Below are 22,568 nucleotides of genomic sequence, written 5' to 3'. Positions count from 1 at the left end.
GTAGTAGCATTATTCATAATAGCCAAAGTAAGGAAAAAACCTAAGCATCTGTCCACAGAAAAATGAGTTAAAAAAAAAAATACACACACACACACGATTCTCTTTTATACATGCATAATGGAATATTGCTAAACTTTTTAAAAAAAGAAATCTTGTCATTTACAACAACATGGATGAACATGATAAGCATCATGTTAGGTGGAACATGTCAGATAAACAAAGACAAATATTGCATGGTACCACCTACAAATGCAATCTAAAAAAAATAAAAAATAAATTAAAAAAGGTCAAACTCATAGAACCAGAGAGCAGAAAAGCAATTGCCAGAGACTGAGGGGTGGGGGGAAATATGGAGAATAACAGGGTATATAAGAACTTTCAATTATAAGATGAATAAGGTCTGAAGATCTAATGTATAATATGGTGACTATAGTTGCTAACACTGTATTATATCATTAAAATTTGTTAAAAGAGTATAATTGAAATGTTCTTACTAAAAAAAAGTAAATATGTGAGGTGATGGATGTGCTAATTAATTTGATGAGGAGAATCCTTTCACGATGTATATGTACATATATCAAATCATCACCTTGTACACTCTGAATATCTTACAAATTTATCTGTCAGCTATATCTCAATAGAGCTGGAAAAAACTCAGTAATAATTTAAAAATTAAAATAATGTACTCAATTTTAAATGTCAGCATAACAACAATTGATAATACCTAAAAGGTGATAAACTTGAAGCTTTTAGTTTAAGTTTAAATTTATAAAAGGCAATAACTATCAAAATGTAAAACGTACACCTAGAAGTACATTCTCTTTGTTTATATTTTTCTGGAATATTTTTGCCCATCCTTTGAACTTCAACTCCTTTTGCTTTAGGAGTGTCCCTTATGGAAAATATATCACTTAATTTAGATTTTGTTTTATTTACATAATCTGAGGCATTTCTTTTAGATAGTGACTATATTTCATAGACATTTATCTAATTATGTTTGGTGCTAGCAGGTTTTTTGCTAAATGGGTATTTTCCCCTCTTTTTCTATTAATTTAAAAGACATACACTTTTAAATTTATTACTGATTCTTTTTATATCTTTAAGTAGTATTCTCAAATCTGTATTTCTCAATCATGATGGAGAGCCAATTACACTGACCCAAAACAGAGTACATAATAAATTAACATGAAAAGGACCAAGCTGCAAAGAAGTTATATAGTACAATCTAATTTTTATAAAATAATAAACATTAATATAGTTAGGAATATAAACCAAATGTATGTTATTTGGTATGGTGTTAGTTACTGGAGAGTTTCACTTTTGGCATCATACATTTCTACAATGTTTAGTTAATTTGTCCAAATAGTTTTATAAAAAACATGATTATTTTGTTATCAAGGAAAAAAGTAAAGTTTTTATGCAATAATAAAAAAAAGGTTTTAACTACATGACATCATTGGGAATCTCCCTCTTAGGATTTTATCCTATCACAATTTATCCTTAAGAACCATATTATAGGATATGGCTCTATAGTGTAGTGGTTAGCATGTCTGCTTTACATGCGAAAGGTCCTAGGTTCACACCCCAGTGGAGTCACAATCCATGGTCTATGGCCATGCCACCCTGAACAAACCCGATATCTGATCTTGGAAGCTAAGCAGGTCGGTCCTGGTTAGTACTTGGATGGGAGACCACCTAGGAAGACCAGGTGCTGTAGGCATAAATAACTAATTTTTTAGAAAAGAACTATATTATAAGGGATGCATATAGAAGTGGTTAAACTTTATATAGAAGAGCAAGAAATAATTAGCCTAATGTCAGGAAAAAAATTTCCTCTTGTTGAGAGGACAATGACGTGATAGAGGGACAAACACGATGGTTACAGTATTGGTAATGTTCTATTTATTAACAATTTGGTGATTAAAAGTGTTCTTGTAATAATTCTAAACTATACAAATGTCTTATACATAACTCATATTTACATTTTAGAAGTTTAAGAAAGTTTAAAAGCATAAGGCAAAGCAGTATTATAGTATGATACCATTTTCTATGTGTACTTATATATATAACAAAAATGGTCTGAAAAAATATAAGGCAACTACTAATATTACGTCTATTTGAGTGAGTTGGGAGAGGTGAATTTCCACTACAAATACATTTACAATTAAAGAAAGAGATACTTAAGTGTCTAAAATACCACCTGCTTGGAGTCACATTATTGAAAATAAAATACCAGCACTTGTTTTGCCATCATTGTTTCATGTTTCACTGCAAACAAAATGCCACAGATAAAAATGAAGGTATTTCATCATTGTTTCACTGCAAACAAAATGCCACAGATAAAAATGAAGGTATTACAAAAAAAATTTATTAAAGTTATAAGTCATTACACACAAAAGAGGGCACTGTATTTCCCCCTTCCTTTTAGGTATTTCTTTGACAGTTATAAACAGACAAATTCAAATCTGAAACTATATTACTTTTTAATTCCTCATAAACATTTTAAATACCATGGACTATAAATCCAATAAAGGAAAAGGAAGATAAGAATAAAAACATAAATCAGAAAGAAAGGATAAGAATCTGAATTCCACAGTTCCCAAAAGATTGGTGTTACACGATAAAATTAAAAAATCACCAAATTTTAATACCATATAACTGAGGATGGGAAAGTCTGACATAGTCACAAATAAGGCTTTTAATCAGAATCAACAAAAATAACAACTGAAAATGGTTTCCTGTTTTAAAATCATTTTGATGCTTGCTAACAAATGGGAAGACAGCCATGGAAACTGAGTTTTGAGAATACAAGGCTCTAGGCATGAAGAAGCCTCAGCAGATGTTATATATTTGGATATTAATAATGAAGCAATTCCTACAAGGCCTCTTGGTATTTTACTTGCAAAAGTGATTCAAACAAATCAGCTTGGGAAAGAGCAATCAGAGGGACTAAAAACTGGATTAAAATAAATATGGTAAACAAAGGACCCTTGCCAGGGGTGAGCAGTACTTGGCTAGCAGAGATTCAAATAACATCTAAGACCTTCTAACTCTAACGGTTAATTGAAAAACACAGAAAAGAGCAAATTTAGGGCCAATGATAAATGAGACCAATGCTAAAAACTACTAAAAGGGAAGAAAATTTCAATAATGTTCTAAAAGAGCAAAAAATGTGGTAATCATTTCACAATATACACTTATATCAAATCATCAATGTCGTAAATTCTAAACTTACATGGTGTGATGGTGTATGTCAATTGTATCTCAATAAAGTTGGAGAAAATTAATTTAAAAAACTGAAATACAAATAAAGTTTGATTTTTTTTTGCATGCTAAAATAAATAAATAAAAGGCCATTAAGAAAACAAATTCATTAAAATGATTATGTTGCTTCACTAAAAATATTTCAGAAATCATGGAAATACAGAAAAGTATGGAATTCATTTTTAAAATGGAAATGTCTGTGGGAAATATATCAAGGCTGAAATTCTAAGGAAAAAGTGCTGAAAAAGGATTTGAAGTGGCAGGCAGTAGGCAACAAATCATAAAGCAATATACTTGGTATACTAGAAAACAACACAATTATACCAGCAAATGCAATAATCTCCTTTATACACCCCAAGGAAAAGTCACCTTGAGCTAAACTTACGCATCATTATGTTTAGTTTTAATAAGTGAGAACCCAGCTACATGAAAGTGGTGGAATCTGTTATGTCTGGCATTTTTAGGTTATTTGCATTTAAATTCCATACACCTTACCCTTTGCCTGGTGTGCCGGCTGGGTTTTACTACTCATGTGACAGATACACCAGAGGCTCAACATGCTCCGATATAAAACCCTTACTACACAAGCTTAGTCGTTAAGTAAGTTATGAAGTGGCCATCTGTGTTTTTTGCTTAAGCCGCTGAGAGGATCGCAAGGTTAGAAGAGACCTTCAAGGGCATGGAGTCCACCTACTGCTTCCAGGCATGAACTATTCCTGTATTACCTCTATTAAAAGTGATTTATCAACTTTTGCTTAAGTACCCAAAGTAACAAGAAACTACCTCCAACAGTCCAGTTTGCTGTATCTTCCTATTCCTCATCCATCAGTCCTACTTTTATCCTCACATGGTAAGTCTTCTTCAACCCTTCAGTAATAGATTATAGCCCACAGAATAAATTACACAGCTGTGGGTCCGTATCGACATAATAAATATTTGAATGAGTGAAAGAAGAGGGACAGTGCCTCCTTACGTTATAAGTCCCATTAATAGATACCAAAATATAAAATTACTATTTGATAAGCACCACATTAATAATTGTTGAAAGCTAAAATTATCTACATATGCTAAATTGGTGGGTAAAACATGATGGAAAACAGGATATTTGCATATAGTGTCCAAGTATCTCTCCACAAGCTACTTGTTAATCACAAAGGAAAACAGTAATTTTACAAAGAATCCTGGCTGACACCTAAGCCAAGAGGTCAAAGTTAACTCAGATATAAGACCTGATATGATACACTGAGAAGGGCATATTGCTTCTGTAGATTCTTGCCAAAAACTCATATACTAAATTTAATCATAAAAGAGCATCCAAAAAAATAAAAAACTAGTTTGAGGAACATTCTACAAAATAATCGATTAGGATTCTTCAAAAGTGAAAAAGTCATGAAAGACTTAGAAACACCAAGGAACTGTTACAATTTGGAAACTAAGGAAACATGACAACTAAATGTAATATGGGATCCTAGATTTAATCCTGAACCCCCTTTCCTCCAAGAAAAAAGAAGACTCTAGTGGGAAAATTGGCTAAATTTGAATTAGGTCTTTAGAATAATAAATAGTATGGTGTCAATGTTAATGTCCTGATTCGGATGGTGGTACTATGGTTGTGAAAGATGTTAGCATTGGGGATGTTGGGTAAAGTGTATAAGGAAGTTCTTTGTACTACTCTTGTAATATTTTTATAAGTTAGGGATAATATCCAAATAAAAAGTCAAAATACATGTACCTATCATAGCCTAGAGCCCATTCCCCTTTCACCAGGGCCCTTTCCCCCTCGAGGCTTAACTGGAACTTTCATAGATGGAATGGTTGTCACAATATTGGTTCAATGTGCTCTTTAAATCATAATGTTATGATTCACAATTTTTATTTTAAATAGGAAAATTTTTTAAAATTATATTTACATTACAGAGGAACAAAAACCCAGAAGATACAGATAAGGAAAACCAGAAAACTTCCAAACCATCTTCTCAGGGGAAACTAGCTATGTAGTCTGTCAGCTCTCTCTTTATGTATATAAATATATTATATTCGATGCATTGTATTGTTAAAACATAAAGTAGGTAAAGTTTTCTTAGATAGGACACCAAAAGCACAAGGAAGCAAGAAAAAAAAATAGGTAAACTGATTATCAAAATTAAGAACTTTTGTGCTTCAAACATAAGAAAGTAAAAAGAGAACTCACAGAATGGGAGAAAATATTTGCAAATCAAAACTGATAGGGGACTTGTATGTAGAATACATAAGTACTATTACAAATTAATAATAAAATTATCAAATAACCCAAATAGAAAATGAATAGATAGTTCTCCAAAGATATTCAAATGGCCAACTGGCATATAGAGACATGTTTACTATCATTAACCATCTGAAATAAGTACTTCGCTTGCCCACTAGGAGAGTTAAAATAAAAAAAGACTGATCATAACAAGTGTTGGTCAGAACGCAGAGAAATTGGATCCCTCATACATTGCTAGTGAGAATGTAATATGGCGTAGCTGCTTTAGAAAAATTCAGCAACTTCTATAAAAGTTAAACATAAGACTTCACATATGGCCCAGCAATTTCACTCTTAGATATATACCCAAGAGAAATGAAAATACAAAAACTTGCACATGAATGACCACAGCAGCATTATTTGTAATAGCGAAAGAATGGAAACCACTTGAATGGCCATGAAATGGTGATTGAGGGGGAAAAAAAAAAAAAATACATACATACATACAATGGAACATTCTTCAGGAATGAAGGAGGGAAGGAAAAAAAGAACTGCTATGGGCTACGACATGGATGAACCTTGAAAACATGATGCCAAATGAAAGAAATCAGTCACAAAGTACCATGTATTGTATGTCTGTATCTATACAAAATGTCTAGAATAGACAAATCCATAGAGATGGTAAGAAAATTATTGATTGCCTAAGGCTAGAGTGAATAGAAAGGTTGGGGGGTGACATAGCTAAGAAGAACAGGATTAGTTTTGGGGGTAATGAAAATGTTCTAAAATTGATTGTGGTGATCCAGGTATAATAGTGAAAATACTAAAAGCCATTGAACTATACACCTTAAATGAGTGAATTGAGTGGTATATGAATTATACCTCAATAACGCTATTTTTTTTAAAGCTAAGAATGTTCAAATCTATCTATTTATCTAGCCTTGAGTGACAGAAGGTAGATATCAAAAAATAGTATATTCTATATAAAATTTCATGTAAAAATTTACACAAAGGCAAAACTAACCTACGGTGATAGAAATTAGATCAGTTGTTGCTTGGAGCGGGAGGAGGCTGACTAGGAAGAGGCCAAAGGGAGCTTGCCAGGGTAGCAGAAATGACTGGTGTCTTTCTATGCATTTATCAAAACTGGTTAATTAATATATTTAAGCTCTGAGTATATCACTATAAAAAATATATTTCAAAAATAATGCTGCTATTAAAAATAAGTTGAAAACATAAAATAAAATAATAAGTTGATAGATTTGTATATATGCATGACATATGTAACTACAGATACACTCGTGTGTATATAGATTATATTTGGAAGGACGTCCGCAAAACTAGTAAGAGTATGTACTTCAGATGTGAAAGAAAAGAAGTTGAAAGGACAAATTAGTATATAGAACCTTTTCTTCATACATTTCTGTTTGCATTTTTTTGAGGTTTTTTTTTGTAATTTAAAATTACTATTAAATGAGTTAATTGGATTTCCTTTTAAATCAGACTTATGTTTGTATTTTCTTCCTTAACAAAATTAATTTTGATTATACTTTGGTGTTTCCCTCAAATCGTTCATTGTACACAGGATTGGAGTAAACTTCTGCTGTTATTATGATAAACTATAAACTTCGCAAAGAGGTAATTTTGTGAGTTTTGTTTCTTGTATTTACCCTGAAGGATATTTAATGTAATTTGTTTACTATCTGGTTCATAAACAAATCTTTTTTCTTCAAAGCTACCTCATCCTAAATTGAGGGAGTAGGTTGTTACTGATTATCTTCTATTTTACTTTGTCTTTATTGAGTGTCTCTCAGTTGGGCTTCTTTCTTTCATATTAAGTTCCTGATAAGAGGATTGTATGGAAGATAAGAGCCAGAAAAGGCAAGATAAAGAAGGAATGAAGTCTGTGTCACATTCCCTTAGGAATTCTATGCCTTCTCATGCTAATTATCTGCTTTTTTCCCAACATCCCACATATCATACCCACATTTTACTATATAATAGCAACCTGTCTCCAACTTTCTCAACCAATATTAACCATTCAGCTACATTGTGCAATAGGACATCAAATAGAGCCATAGACATTTTTCATTATTACTTAAAAGTTTTATTCATTTAATCTTTAAAACTTAAGACATGTGCCATTTCTATGCCCAAAAGAAAATCAAAGTGCTTTAAAGGTAACAAAATATGAAACAGAAAGTTTAGGTTAAAATGAAGTCCATCACAATAATATTTCACTCAGGCAAGGATCATGAATGGATACTCAAAATCAATGAGAAGTAACGGAACTTACATAAAATATCTCTACAAAAGATACTTAATTACAAAAAGAAAAAGAGTAACTTAGTACTGGAGAAACCTGGCAGATACCACTTTAACGCAGTAATCGATGTCAAAATGATATTAGAACAAAATGACATGATGTGCCTCTAGAGATGATTCACAAAGAACACAAATTCACTTCTATGGTGTTCTTGATAAAAATGCATAAACAAACATTAAACAAATCCAAATTAAAAGTCGTTCTACAAAAAAAAAAAAACCAGACCTGAATTCTTTAAAATATCAGACTGACAAGACTAAAGACACAGAACTGAATGCAATACATGATCTGAATTATCTTTTGATATACACCGCATTGTTAAGGACAACTGGTAAAATCTGATCAGTAGATTAGATCACAATATTTTATCAATGTTAATTGCCTGATTTTGATCATTGTACTATAGTTATATATGAGAAGCTCCTTGTTTATAAGAAATGTAGTATTTAGGGGTAAAGAAACATGTCTGAAACTTAATCTCAAAGAATTCAGGGAGGGAAATAAAGCAAACGATAAAATGTTAACATTTGAGTAAAGTGGGTGATGGTGTGTGAGAATACTTTGTACTATTCTTACAGCTTTATTGTTGCTTGAAATTACGTCCAAAAAAAAATTTTTTTTAATTTTAATAAAGTCTCCAATGAATTTGGCTAAGTTTTCTAACTCAAAAGTCAAAAATAGGAAAACACATTGTTTATAATGTCTTTTTTTCTGACCATGGGCACCACATAAATTAATCTTCACAGACAAGTTTTCAGTAGACATTATACTGAGCAGAAGTTAGCCTGTCAGGCTTTATACAACTGTATCATGTGTTGTAATGCATAGTATCTTAGGAAATGTAACTCAGGTAACTCAGCCCTCTGATGGTCCTAACTTGTTTTAGTGAAGTGATCAAATATCAGAGGCTTTAAATAAACCCTGGATTGCTGGATTAAATTTCTTATGAAATATTTTAACCTGTAGTGTAGCTATTTTACACTATCCATTAAATGAGGGAATAAACTATATTTCATGGGTGGAGGAACAAAATTAACATTTTGAAATTACTTTTGATCATTTTAATCAGCAAATAATCTTCAGATTCTTATAAGGTTCATCAAAACCCTTACTTCAAGTCAATACTTTTATAAGTGTTTCCCATGGCTTTATAAATACCACTACTTCATTTTTCATTTCTTTATTTCAGTGAGCCAATAATTAAGGAATTCTGTCTCTTCCATTCCCTGCTACCAACTGGTATAGACACAGCAGTTCGACTTAATCTCTGCATTTATCCAGCTACATTTTTTCAGTCTGCTAATCTCCTCCAATTCTGAATTTAAGATCCAAAACAGGAAGCATTGGACAGTCTCCAACAAAAACCCCAACAGCAAAATGTGGACAGGACAATATACCTTAAACCTGAAATTTTACTGTCAGTCCCCCAGATTTCTTGATCTTCAAATCAAAAGATTTTATGAAAATGTAATAAAATACAAGCAGTGTTCAAAATTATCAGTCCAGACAGAGACATAGATAGACAAACAGACAGATAGAGACACAGAGACAGACAGACAGACAGACAGACAGACACACACACACACACACACACACACACACACACACAATGATGGTGGGAAGACCAGATAAAAGGAGAAAAGATGAAAACCAAATACAAGACATGATCTAAGACTGGATGCTAGACCAGGAGGACAATAGCTGGAAGGGATTTTGGGGGATGGGGGCACAAATGAAAAGATTTTTAAATGAACAGTCTCTTATGTCACATCAGACTGAATCAATTATGACTTCTCCAGTATGATAATTGCACTGTGCTTATGTAGAATATTCTTTTCTTAGGAGGGATGTGGTGAAAAATTCACAGGTAAAATGTCACATTGTCCAACAAACAAAAAATGTACATAAACAAAGGATATAGATGTTTAATGTTTTGTTTTTTCAACTTTTCTGTAGGTCTGTTTTTTTAAGTAATGTAAGAGAAAAATTAATCAAATTAAAATAAATGTATTAGATATGTGTCCTGATTTCCATGGCAATTCATTGCAAGAGGCTATTCAAGGCTGGCTTGTGGATTTGAGAAAGTATATTGTGTATTCCTTATATACCCAGATGTCATTATAGTAATTTCTATAATTCAGATCTAACTAACTAAAGTTAGGCCATGGTATGCATTAATTCAATTATTCATTAAATTAACATGAGCTGTAAGCATAAGATATTATTAAGACAATATGCAGAATACAAAGTTGCATGCTGTTCTAAATTGAAAAGGTTTACAATCTAGTTTAAAGAACAAGGACAACTCGAAATCTAAACACATTAATATTCTATGAAGATTTTTATTTTATGTTAACAATCATAACAAAAATGATGATGATAGCTATCATTTATTGAACATCTACTATATATGGGACTCAATAAATTAAAAGGTATGCAATCAACCAAACAACCTTGTGGATTAATTACTACTTCTTCTTTTACTGATAATGAAAATAGGTCTCAGAAAGTTCAGTTAAATTTCCCTAGGCTACACAGTCAGTAAATAGAAGCAGGTCTGTATAACATTAAAAGTCACGCATCTTCCCCTTTGGGTGCTGCTGATACCACAAGGAGACACACACAGTTAAAATTTTAAAAATGAAAAATAATCAAAAACACTAAATACCTGTGATTTCGAAATTTAAATGCTTAGACATTTTCACATTTTTTTCCTGTTTTTTTCCTCCCCAGAGAGAAATTATAATCTAAAATAACTTTAAACTTATTTTGAGAATTAGAATACTCAGTTATTAGATGAATTCTTTTCCTTTTCTAAAGTAGAATGAATACACAAGTTGATAAGTGAAAACATTTCTTTCTAAGAAAAATATCCCTTCAGAAATTTAAGATAATTTTTTTGATAATTTAGTGAGGTCTATGGCCATGCCACCCTGAACAAGGCTGATCCTGGAAGCTAAACAGGGTCGGGTCAGTTTACTACTTGGATAGGAGACCACCTAGGAAGACCAGGTGCTGCAGGCGTAAAAATAAATAAATAAATAAATAATAAATAAAAATAAAAAAATAAGGGATAATTTAGTGAGAATTTTCTTATATGGTTCCTACCTGGGAGAAATCATGCTTAAGGGATATAACTTGCAAACATCACTGTAACTTGTATCCTGTTACAAATGTGTTCATTCCAGTCTATCAGAAGTCCCATGTGTGTGTCTTAGATCATGTGAATAAATACTGATGGATAAACACACATCTTTGACAGTTGTTGCTAGCTTATGACATAATAAGGAAAATAAGGACCATGTGCTGAATCATAAGTCTAAATTATTAAATTTATATGAGCACGTTGTATTCTGAGATTATCTTCTTCCAACTCTTTGTAATTAAGTTTCATAATTTAAACTAACCATCAATTGTTGAATATTTTTTTCATATTGATATTCTAGTTTTTATGAATATACTAAGAAAATACACATTTTCTGAAAGGTTCGCTTAATCTTTATAGTAACACATATTACACCTCTGGATATAATGATAATAATATTGCTAATTGAGAAATTACTACCTGCTAAGGTGTCCTAAGCACTTTACATGCATTAAATAATTCATTTAACTCCACCACAATCCTACATGTATGTGTGTATGTGTATACTATATTTAAAAGAAAAAACAAACAACATAATACTTAAATAATTTAGTTATTTAAAATAACAAATATAAATAAGTTCTTAAAATAAGTTTACTGTTTAACATCTGGTTCCTTAGAACCATGGAAAGAACCTATGCTTGAATCAAATTAATATGATGACTACATTTTAAATGTAGATGATAAAACTGTAGCATCTTTTACACTAAAATGTGTCATATGCAGAAAGTCCAACTTCTAGTTCAAAAAAGACTAAATGAGTTAGTCGATATTTAAAACTATAAAGTATCAGAACAGATTTTAAAAAATACTGTAATCTTCATTTCTTTGCATAGGCTACTATGATAGGTATATCTTGCCATCAAATCTTTAATAACATTATTTTTATGACATATTTTGGACACGGAAAGAAATTCTGTTATTAAATTAACTATAACTTGAAAATAAATTAAGATACTAGTAAGATTTTAACAAAAATTTAATTAACAATTCTTTTTACCTGTTGAGACAATAGTCTAGACAATATATGAGGAGTTAAATGGTAAAGAAGGTAGACCTCAGAAAATAGTCACTAAGAATCCAGCACTATCAAAACACAGTATTCAAAATGCAAGGCATATTTTTTTTCTGCACTAGAAAGAATTCAATAAACTTTTTTTTGTGGCCTGGATAAAATTTTCCTCAAGCCCATTAAACCCATTTGGCTTTTATTTACTCTGATTCTCTGTTTGGGATTATTCCTAGAAATTACAGAAAGAAGTCTTGAGTCACTGGAAATGCACATGCTCCAATGATAAATGAATTGTTTTACTGCGTGAGCTGGATTAGTGACAAGCTAGCCCTGAAATCAGTCTGATAGTCTCTGGGCAAAATGCTATATATTACGATTTCTGCGTATGCAAACTTCAGAAGCCCCATGTGTGCCTTTGATCATGTGAATAAACACTGATGGATGAACACACGTCTTTGACAGTTTTTGCCAGCTTATGATATCATGAGGAAAATAAGGACCGTGTGCTGAATCATAAGTCTGAATTATTAAATTTATATGAGCACCTTGTATTCTGAGATTATCTTCTTCCAATTTTTTTTTTTTTTTAAGCTGGTATTCCTTTATACTCTCATCACCCACTCTGAATTTCCCCCCACTGATCCATTATATTCAGAAGTCTGGAGTTCATTGCCTAGGACTATGAAGAATTCTATCAAAATGGCATGTTTCATTTCCGGAAGAATGGTCAAGCTCAATATTTGACCCATCACTTAAACTTGCAATCTGTTGCTATAAATCATGTGTTACATTATAACCAGACTTAAGAAAAGTTTATCATTTTACCAGTGAATTCTTTTACTAACTGAAGCGAAGTTGTAGATAAGTGCGCAGAGTAAAATCTTTAGTACCTCTGTTATCTTCCATTTCTTGTAGCTTAATGGGTTTTAAAAATAAACGAGGTAACTTAATTGTATCTAACTTGGGACTTTTAAATCAGCACTAGTAGGTCTAACAATTTATAAATAAAGGGAGTATGTATGTATAACATACATATATGTTATATATGTAAATACTATATATATGTAAATACTAAATATGTATGTATAACATACATATATGTTATATATGTAAATACTATATTTATAAAGAGAATGGTTCTCAAAGATATCAAGTAAATTTCCCTAGGTGTTTTCTCTATTTCTGCACTTTTTTTGTTTCCTTCAAAAAATATATATACCACAATTTGTAGTTTATTCATTTGTCTTTAATTTTTTTGCCAGCCATCCCTCATCAACATTTAGTCTCCTTACAGGCTGAAATCATTGTAGCCCCAGCATTTAGTATATGCTAAAAATATGTTTAATGAATGTTAATAATAATGTTGTTCAGGAAAGAACATTTACTGAGCATTTACTATGTGCCAGGCAAAGATGGTAGTTTTAAATATTCTGAATGTCACTATGTCATGTAAATCACTATGTATGAATGTGATTTATGTTCGATTTGATTCTTTTAAAACATTTCAAAAAGACATAAGTATGCCTTTTAAGTGTCTGTCCTCTTTTAGTGAGATATATATATCTCATATGTGCACGCCGCCCCCCCTCATCACCAGCACTACTTTTATCAGCATCATCAAGGAAGGAAGGAAACAGCGAAGAGCAGGGCCGCCAGTGCAGAAGCTAGCAGGAAGATCACTTTGTTTTCATTTTTCTTTTCTAAATCATCTGTAAACTGTTTCCTGGTTTAATACTCACTGACATTTCTTTATATTTGTTCATCCAGTCTTTCATATACTACTGTGATAACTTATAACCAAACAGCTAGAAAAATGTACCTTACCAGCCTAGAAAAAAGTATCTAATTACAGAATGTATAAATGGGGTTCCCTCTTACGGATACCCACACCTTTTATTTTGAAATGATTTTAGATTTGCAGATAAGTTGCAACTGCAAGATAGTATGAAGTTCTGACATACTCAGCCTTGCCTAATGTTACTTCTTTACACAATCGTGGTTGTAGTACTATTTTTGACCCCGCCATACATACTGTCCCCACAGTCACTAGTGATGCTGAATATGTTCTATTTGCCCCTCCAGGTCCACACTCCATCTTCCACACCCTCTAACATGCTGCAGGAGGCTGACCAGGTTATATTTCATCAGTGGGCTCCCTTTCCTTTTCATTTCTGATTGGGATCAACCAATGAAATTAGCAGGAAACTGGAGGGCAGGGTATTTATTTCCATACGGCTCTCTCCATGACTTTTTCTTTGCACAAAGATACCTTTACCAAAGTGCCACAGCAAAAGCTCCTGATCCTTACATTAAGCTAAAACTATTCTACCTGGGTTCCTGCTCCCAACTCCCTTGCCCCTTCAGGCCTACGAGTGGCAATGGCCCTCTGCTGTTATTAGCTCTGGGATGTTCTGCCATCCCTATATTTTCCCATAACCCTGCCTACACCTTTCTAACAATTCTTTTATTCGATTTCCCTCAACACTCCCAATTGACTGTGCAATATGATTTTCTTCAGGAACAATGACTGACAGCATAACCAAAGTGATATTATCCTAAGATTGACTTTCTCCAAGGGAATATATCATATTCTCCTACCCCAACACATAAAGTGAAGATTATTTACATAAATATTTCTACCAAGAAGGGTTCCAAACCATGCCACTCACAAGTCCAGTTTCAAGAATCAAGGCTTGAAATTATTTCACACCTTTACCTTACTCAAGAGTCAACGAAACAATTATAGCACAGCTAACAAGCTGTTGTCTATATATGAAAGTAACTCTAGTGATCATTAATAGAGCTTGAGCAGCAACCTGATCCTCTAGCACTAGTGGGGGCAGGAGTTTGTGCTGACCCCCACCTCAATTCAATTCCCATTCTAGATATTAGAGTGTTTTTGACAGAAACTATCAGTTCAGCTAGAGGAAAATGCACTCCTTAGTCAGGGATTTGAGATCACTAGTTATAGTTTTAAGTTTTGAATTAGAATGAATATAGGTTATCAATACAGATAATAAATTGTTTAAAGATGAGAGATGTGAGATATATCAGGCAATTTCATCTCTTTACCTCTATTTCATCTTATTTACTCATTTATTTATTTATTTATTTAATCTCTAGTTGTCCAACTACTTCCTAATAGATGATGAAGATGAAAGTTAGTCAGGATACCTATAGCATCTACCCTGACAAAGAGCAGGAGGCCCAGGAGATTTGAAGATCTAAGAGGTCAGAGTCAAAGAAAGTTCTCTGGCACAATGCCAAAGGCAAAGAGAATTAGAAAAGGAGACCAAGTTGTAACCTGCAGGTTCCCATCACTGATTTCCTGGGTAGCAGCCAGTGGATTTTGAGTTTTCATTCATAAAACCTTAAACTAAAGGTGGTACTCTTTCCCTACACTCCCTCCCAAAATGTGGATTTAGTTCTTTTAACATCTCCTTTAGGGTTATATAGTATTCTACATTTGTTCCAACTGCATTTTATACACATCAAACTAAATCTCAAAGTATTTTTGCATTTCTACGATGGAGCAGAGAAACAAAGCTTTCTTTGGAGAACAACAAAAAATATTATGCCCAATAGAATATTGAAGAAAACATTTAAAAATGCCAACATCAGAAAGAAATTATTTTTATCCTTTTAGAGCATTTCCCTATTCTTGTACAACAATTGCTAGCTATAAAGGAAAGTGAGCAATAATTCAGTTCTGCTTGCTGTGGCACATGAAATTCAACCACCACAGGCATTTATTTTTTTTAAAAAGTCAGATCCATTGCCATGATTCAAAAATGCAACACATAGTATATTTACTTCTGAAATTTATAACAGGTGACAGGACATACACAGACTAATGAAATAAACACAGAATTAAATAGTACTCCCAAAGCCCAATTCTACTTCCCAGCAAAGGCAAATGATGATTTAGCTAAAAAGCTTAGTCTATATTAGTTTGTCCATGCAATCTACCCCTTTTTCCTATGCCCCCATTATACAGAAAGACTAAAACTATTTCTCCCTTGAAGATTTTAATGGTATACTTCTATAGTTGGGAAGGGGAGTAAAAGAGCGGGATCAATATACAAGAAAAAAAACAACAACAGAAGAGGATTTAATTTACCTTGAAAATAACCAGTATTCTATTTGTTCAGGCCAAGTGAGACTTTGCGCCAAGCAATTTCATTCATTTCACAGTGCCTAACACATTGATGACTGTGTGGTAAATATTAAAATACTTGTTGGTTGATGAAAAATGTACATGGCAATGCTGTGTAGACACAGGATACAAAAACTTGAGGTGGTCAGACAAATTAGAAAGCAATGCAAGGTTTGGTTCTCCATGTCAACAACATTTTTAAGGTACACACTGGGGAAATAAATGAGATAAAAATTTGCCACATCCATAGTTCAACATGTTCTTCCTCTTTGCTAAAACTTTATTTTTGAAAGAAAAGCTATGATTAAGTTAAAATATTTTAAATTATATGCGCGCAATATAATTTTAAAGACCAGTAGTTTTATTGCCTAATATGTCTTCTTGAATTAAAAAGGTTGCTTGCTCAGGTTGCTTCCATTTATAATAGTAATATACCACTTGAAACCTTTAACAATGAGCACCTATTTGCTAGACTAAACCTAGCCTCGAACTTTTAGTAATGCCATATGCTTTTAAATTAACCCTTTTAAATACTGTACAAAGCTCATAACATAGATTGCTAGCTTATAACTGAATTAGGTTACCACTGAATACTCATTAGGTAAACTATTAAAAATAAAGAAAACATGCATATTCTTATAGCTCTATGAATGCCAAAATTTGGGTTTAAGCAATTATAATTTGGCTATAAGATCTCAATGGCTTACACGTTTTAAGTTGAACTAAAACCTCTAAGGACGTTTTCCTTTGGAAAGAAAAATCACGTTTTTTAAAATTGTATCTAATGGAAGGTCTATTAAAATCACAATGGATCATAGCTGTCAACTTCAAACAGTGTCTCTCCTTAAGAGCTTAAGTTTACACAAAAATACAGATGCTACAAAGGGAGCTACAAAGAAAAATATATTTTATTCACAACACTTTGCATATAAACTTTTCTTTCTGCAGACTTGTGTGGAGTTGAAAATAAAGGATGCTAATGTGCATATTATGCAGCACATCAAAAAAAAAAAAAACACTTCAGTTGAGTGAAAATTCATTTATCTATTGAAAACCTGGGAGAATTCACATCCACTGTACTCCAAATTTACCCATAAGTGACAGAAAAATACTATATGAAATGGAAAAAAATCAAATATGATTTAATCAATAGCTGATTACCTTTAAAACTTTGGGCTTCTTTTCCCTCTGGGGCCTCTTGTTTTCCTTTATAACCTAAAAAAAAAAAAAAAAAAAAAATCAAATTGCAAAATAAGCCTCCGTTTAAGAAAAAAATTAGCTCCCACCCCCCAAAAATTTTTGGCTATTTCTGTATAAAACTACTTATACCATTTAAAATCATCAACATGTTTGCTAGGCAGAACCTAAAGAGCTTATGTAAAATGTATACTTTAAAAGTCACTGAAAAAAAAAAAAAGCCTTGCATGAAGATGAAGTAGGGAAATACCCTTTTTTCCCCTTAAAGTCTGTCTTAATTAGCCTCTGCATTCTTCACAGCGAAGCCCACGAGGTAGCCATCTTGCTTGCTTCTGCAGAGGAAGCCTCTACAGTGGAACAGTTCTGCAAACTGCTTTTTGGTATTATTATCATGGTGTTTAAAGGCAGCCCTGGCCTGCCAGCACTGTAGACGTGCTGGGCATGCCTTTTGCAAAAACAGCCCCACGAAGAGTGCAGCCAATGGCAATGCAGAGCTTAGCAACTCCAAAGTGATCTTCTATGCCTAGCCTTCCTAGACAAAGGATCTCCTGTGTGGCTCCGCTCTCACCACAGGACACAGGCAGCCACAAGCTGCGACATGGAGTTCGCTGCAGAGGATCTGGTTGCGCCGAATTCACAGGAGGCTTCAGCAAAAACAATGCACACAAATCCCCCAGGTCTCCACCATCAGATCGATGGCGGAGTCTCCCTGATTAGTAACCTCTTGGTGGCTCCGAGGACAGGTCTCGGCGGGGGGAGGCGTGCGCGGCCCAGCCTCCAACATACAGGAGATATAACTGAGCCGAGGGGGGCATTTGGGCTTGCTGAAACTCTGGAAGGTATTGTGCATTTTTACTTTATAAGGCAAGGCTAAATATTGGCGATATTTAAGGCAGGGAGGTTATGTGAGGACAGTGTAGGCTCAGCTGTTGGGCTGCATGTCTCATTCCTCGGGAACCACACCTCTTTGCAGCAGGCTCTTTGCCCAGAAACACAGCAATTTGATTTCTGTCAATAAATGTCCAATTACAAAGGCGGATTAAAAAAAAAATAATAAAGCCACTTAAAAGGAAAAGGACAGGATGAGGACAAGTGGGGGGAGGAGTTTTCAAAATACACTTGCCACTCTGTGTGGCTGGAGAGAAAAAGATTTCTCTCTTGCTCTGTACATTTCCGGTGACCTTCAATTGCTAAAGAAATCCCTCCCAGAAGGCAGACTCATACCTTTGGGACAAAGGAGCATCTTTGGCTCCTCTGTCACCCAAGATCATCAACTGTCACTGAGCATCTCTCAACAGAGCTGCCAAGCAGCTTCCCACGTGGAGCCTGTCTGTACCCTCGGCTGTTGGTTAGACAGGGCTACCCACTTCCCAGGGATTGGGACCTGAGCCAGAGAAAGAACAAGCTACCACCCACATTCACACACCTGGACTGCCCCTACATCCAGTGGGTGGTAGGCACTGGGAGAGGTGGGCACCACAGTTGGAACTTGCCAGACCCTAGAAATGGCAGAGCCAGAGGAGTCTGGCTCCCTCCCTTTAGCCCCCTGACCATGCAACAGCAACAGTAGAGTAAGAACCAGTACAACTGCTGTGAGCTGGCAGGTCTCAAGGTCACTGTCAAAATGGAGTGCAGAGGCTGGTCACAGTCCCATCACAGCCACCTTGACAGCTGCACAGATCTCGAGAAGACAGCCTCAGCTTCGCCCCTACAGGGCCAAAGATTCAGCAGCACATTTGGGGGATTGGCAGGATGGCCTCCCTGGCTGCTCAGCCAAAGATGGGTTTTCCACTTGCAGTTGGATTCAGAACAGATTCCCACAACCAGAAATCAGGAACAGAGTGAGGGCCAGAAGGCCTGTATTTCATCACCCTTGATTCCTAGTCTTTCGGTTTGCCACAAAAGCACACTTTCTGTGTTGGAATGGGAAGTCCAACATGCATTGTTTTCCCATTTTAAAATCTCTCCCTCACCCACTCACCCTCAAAATTTTTAACAAATGTAAGAAGCAAGCCTACTTACAGCAAAACCAGTGGATTCTGACCTAACCACATCCACCAGGGCAACTTCAAGCACACTGAGCCCACACTAAGAAGTTCTCTGTGGGGACTGAAGCAACCATGAAATAGGTAGAAAAACAGAGTCAAACATAAGATTTGAAAATGGGTGCAAGACCTTTTCTTAAAAATAGATACAAACTCTGCATTTCTTTTTTCTTTGATTACAGTTTATAGTCAATATTATATTAGTTTCAGGTGTACGACATAGTGGTTAGACATTTATATAACTTATAAAGTGATCCCCTCGATAAGTCTGGTACCCCCTTGATGCTATACAGTTATTATTATAATATTAGTAACCATAACCCCTATGTACATTTTTTTCCCTTCAGAGATTTTTTTGTGTGGTAAAATATATATCACATAAAATTTGCCATTTTAACCATTTTTAAGCGCACATTTTGGTAGCACTAAGTACATTCACAGTGTTGTGCAACCATCACCACTCTCCATTTCCAGCAACTTTTCATCATCCCAGACACTGCACCCATTAAACAATAACTCCTCATTTGCCTTCTCCCAGCACTTGCTAACTTTTCATCTCTATAAATTTGCCTATTCTAGGTACTTCATACAAGTGTTATCGTACAATATTTGTCCTTTTATGTCTGGCTTATTTTACTTGGCATAATGTTTTTAAGGCTCATCCATGTTGTAAGATGTATCAAAATTTCATTCCTTTTTAAGGCCAAATAACATTTCATTGTGGGTATAGACCACGCTTTCTTCATGTTGATGTACATTTGGGTTGTTTCTACCTTTTGGCTATTGTAAATAATTTTGCTATGAAAATGGGTGTACAAATATCTATTCGAGCCTCTGCTTTCAATGCTTTTGAGTATATATTTTGGAATGGAATTGCCAGATCATATGATAATTTTGTTTAATTTTGGGGGGAATTGCCAAACCATTTTCTATAGCAGCTGTATTATTTTACATTCCCATCAGCAATGCACACAGGGTAGCCCTGCATTTCTTAAAGCGTCTTACATTTCAATTACAGATTATGCCCACACCCTGAATTCTTAGATATAATTTTCAAAAAACATCAACATTTTCCCAGGTTGATTGTTCAATATTCAGTAGAGTGGCCATGATATATTAAGATATTATTATATATTTAAAATCAACCTATTATCTATGTGATCCATATATTTGCCTCAATAAAATAAAATAAAATCAGGCTGAGAGTGTTAGGTATACTGAATATCCACATTGGTGAGAAGTCCATTCTTAAAAGCCCTGTGCACAGGCATTTTTCACTGCATAGGATTCTCATGAAGCCATACACCTTTGCACTTGGCAACCTAAGCAAACATCGAAGGTCTGTTTGCAATGTTTTATAAAATGAGTTAATAAATGAAGCCAAATCTCACCTTAGTTAAATATGAGAGTGAATGAAAGTGACCAGAGCCGATATTAACTCTAAATATCCAACTGATACTACACCATGAACACAGAATAGATTGGGTAACCTCTATGGTTACCATCTGTTCTAAATCCTATACATAGAGATTTGACAGTCTCAGCTCAGGGCTCGGGTGACAGCAAGCTTTGATGGAAAGAATAATCAGAAATTACTAGCAGAGAAACTGAAGGTCAAGAGAGCCATTCTCTTATTATTTAGGGCGAAGAACACGCAACTAGATTCTGTAAAAAGAATGACAGTAGAAACTAAGAAATATTGTGTTATAATCCTACTTATTCAGAACTTATTTTTGTCACTTAAATCTATGGTTTTTTCCCACAGGAATCATGATTTTCAAATTACATGAGTTGGTATTTAATTTTGTTATCACACAGGTGTACTAGGTTCTTTCAAATATTACAAAATGAGATCTCTTTTCTCTTAAAAGATCTCTACATGATTATAGAACCATACAAACACTGACTAGGAGGAGTCTTCTAAATTAATCTCAGGAGTAATTCACTTTTCGATCAAAATTGACAGCTCTGCAGCATAAAATCCTTCCAAAATTAGCTATACTCTCCTCTCCCATGAGATCCCTCCATATTCTTCTTATGTATTGTTGAGGAGTCATAGTTTTTGCAGAGATAAATGCATAAAGATATTCCAAGTACCATATTTTTTAAACTTCCAATCAATAAGAACAAGGAAAAGATGGCTCATACTTTTCATAATCCTAACATATCTTAAAGTTAGTTTGGGTTATTTCTTGTGAAACATAGAAATATGTAAGAGTAACACTGGGAATATTCCTGGGTGACCGGGTCAAGCAATAATGGTCTGAGTATAGGTGACCAATCCACTTGCGCAGGCTTTCCCTGGCTTTCCTCCCCCATTTCCTTCTCTGGGGCTTATTTACAGTAGCCCCTTATCCCTCTAAGGGGTCAGGTCTACCTAGTATAGATCCACTCCATTCCCTCTACTAGTCCTGCTCACCGTTGGTAAAAATAACCACTCTTCAGTAGCAAGAATCAAGGAATAATTAAGCAATGATCTTCAGTAGTGGCCAAGTGAGAATCACTGACAATGAGGTGAATCATAAATAATATCAGCGACTAATGGGGCTGAAATATTACCTCTCCCCAATTTCTCAACAATTCTTAGTACTAATTTGAAATTGACAGAGCTACTTCCTCTATTAGAGTCTAGATCCATTAATTTGTCAAAAACAAAGAAATCACAGAGGATGTAGCTATTTAGAAAAATTTCCCTAAATGATATATTAAAGTTTGCTTCTTATAATTGCTAGTCTGTCCTGTGTTTTTGTTCAGATGACATTAATTATTCAGGAAGGATTAACTTCTCTAGTTTCTTAACTCATTTACTAGAGTCTTTACACAATCTATGGAGAAGCAAGATTTATCTGCCTAGAAATAAGCTTCTCTTCCAGCTGTGTAACAGTGTACTGGACTGATGCTTCTAATGTTTAGAGTAAGGGATGCCTTTCCTTCATTCCAGGAGAATAGAGAACACCAACCATATCAGACGTACTGCTTAACACCTGTGGGATCTCAGACTTGATGAATAATTCTTTTCCATAGAGCTTAAACTCAGGTAGAGAGATGAGAGAAATTATAGTTTTTTTTAGGGTAACCAAAAAAATAGACAAAAAACTTGCCATTGAGCCCATAATATTTATAAATAGAATGCCTACAATTAATTATTTCCAAAGTCAGCTTGCTTTTCCTTCTATCCAAATATTTATTCAAAGGGCAC

At 34.1% G+C, this 22,568-nt stretch overlaps 1 protein-coding gene and 1 pseudogene across 3 annotated transcripts in view; one reads left to right on the top strand and one right to left on the bottom strand.

Annotated features, from left to right (window-relative positions):
- The window catches only part of TET1 (tet methylcytosine dioxygenase 1), a 105,258-nt gene that overhangs the window by 58,827 nt on the left and 23,863 nt on the right, over nucleotides 1-22,568 (bottom strand). For all 3 annotated transcript variants that reach the window (XM_011372145.2, XM_023537831.1, XM_023537832.1), the window contains one exon: nucleotides 17,289-17,342. In XM_011372145.2, coding sequence (XP_011370447.1) covers nucleotides 17,289-17,342 — 54 coding nt within the window. The remainder of the gene's footprint in view (nucleotides 1-17,288; nucleotides 17,343-22,568) is intronic.
- LOC111746836 lies at nucleotides 1,606-1,720 on the top strand (annotated as a pseudogene).

Source organism: Pteropus vampyrus, unplaced genomic scaffold, assembly GCF_000151845.1.
Source record: "Pteropus vampyrus isolate Shadow unplaced genomic scaffold, Pvam_2.0 Scaffold202, whole genome shotgun sequence".
Classification (NCBI taxonomy): Eukaryota; Metazoa; Chordata; class Mammalia; order Chiroptera; family Pteropodidae; genus Pteropus; species Pteropus vampyrus.
Note: the sequence above shows the minus strand (reverse complement) of the source record. Positions and strands in the feature narration are given on the sequence as shown.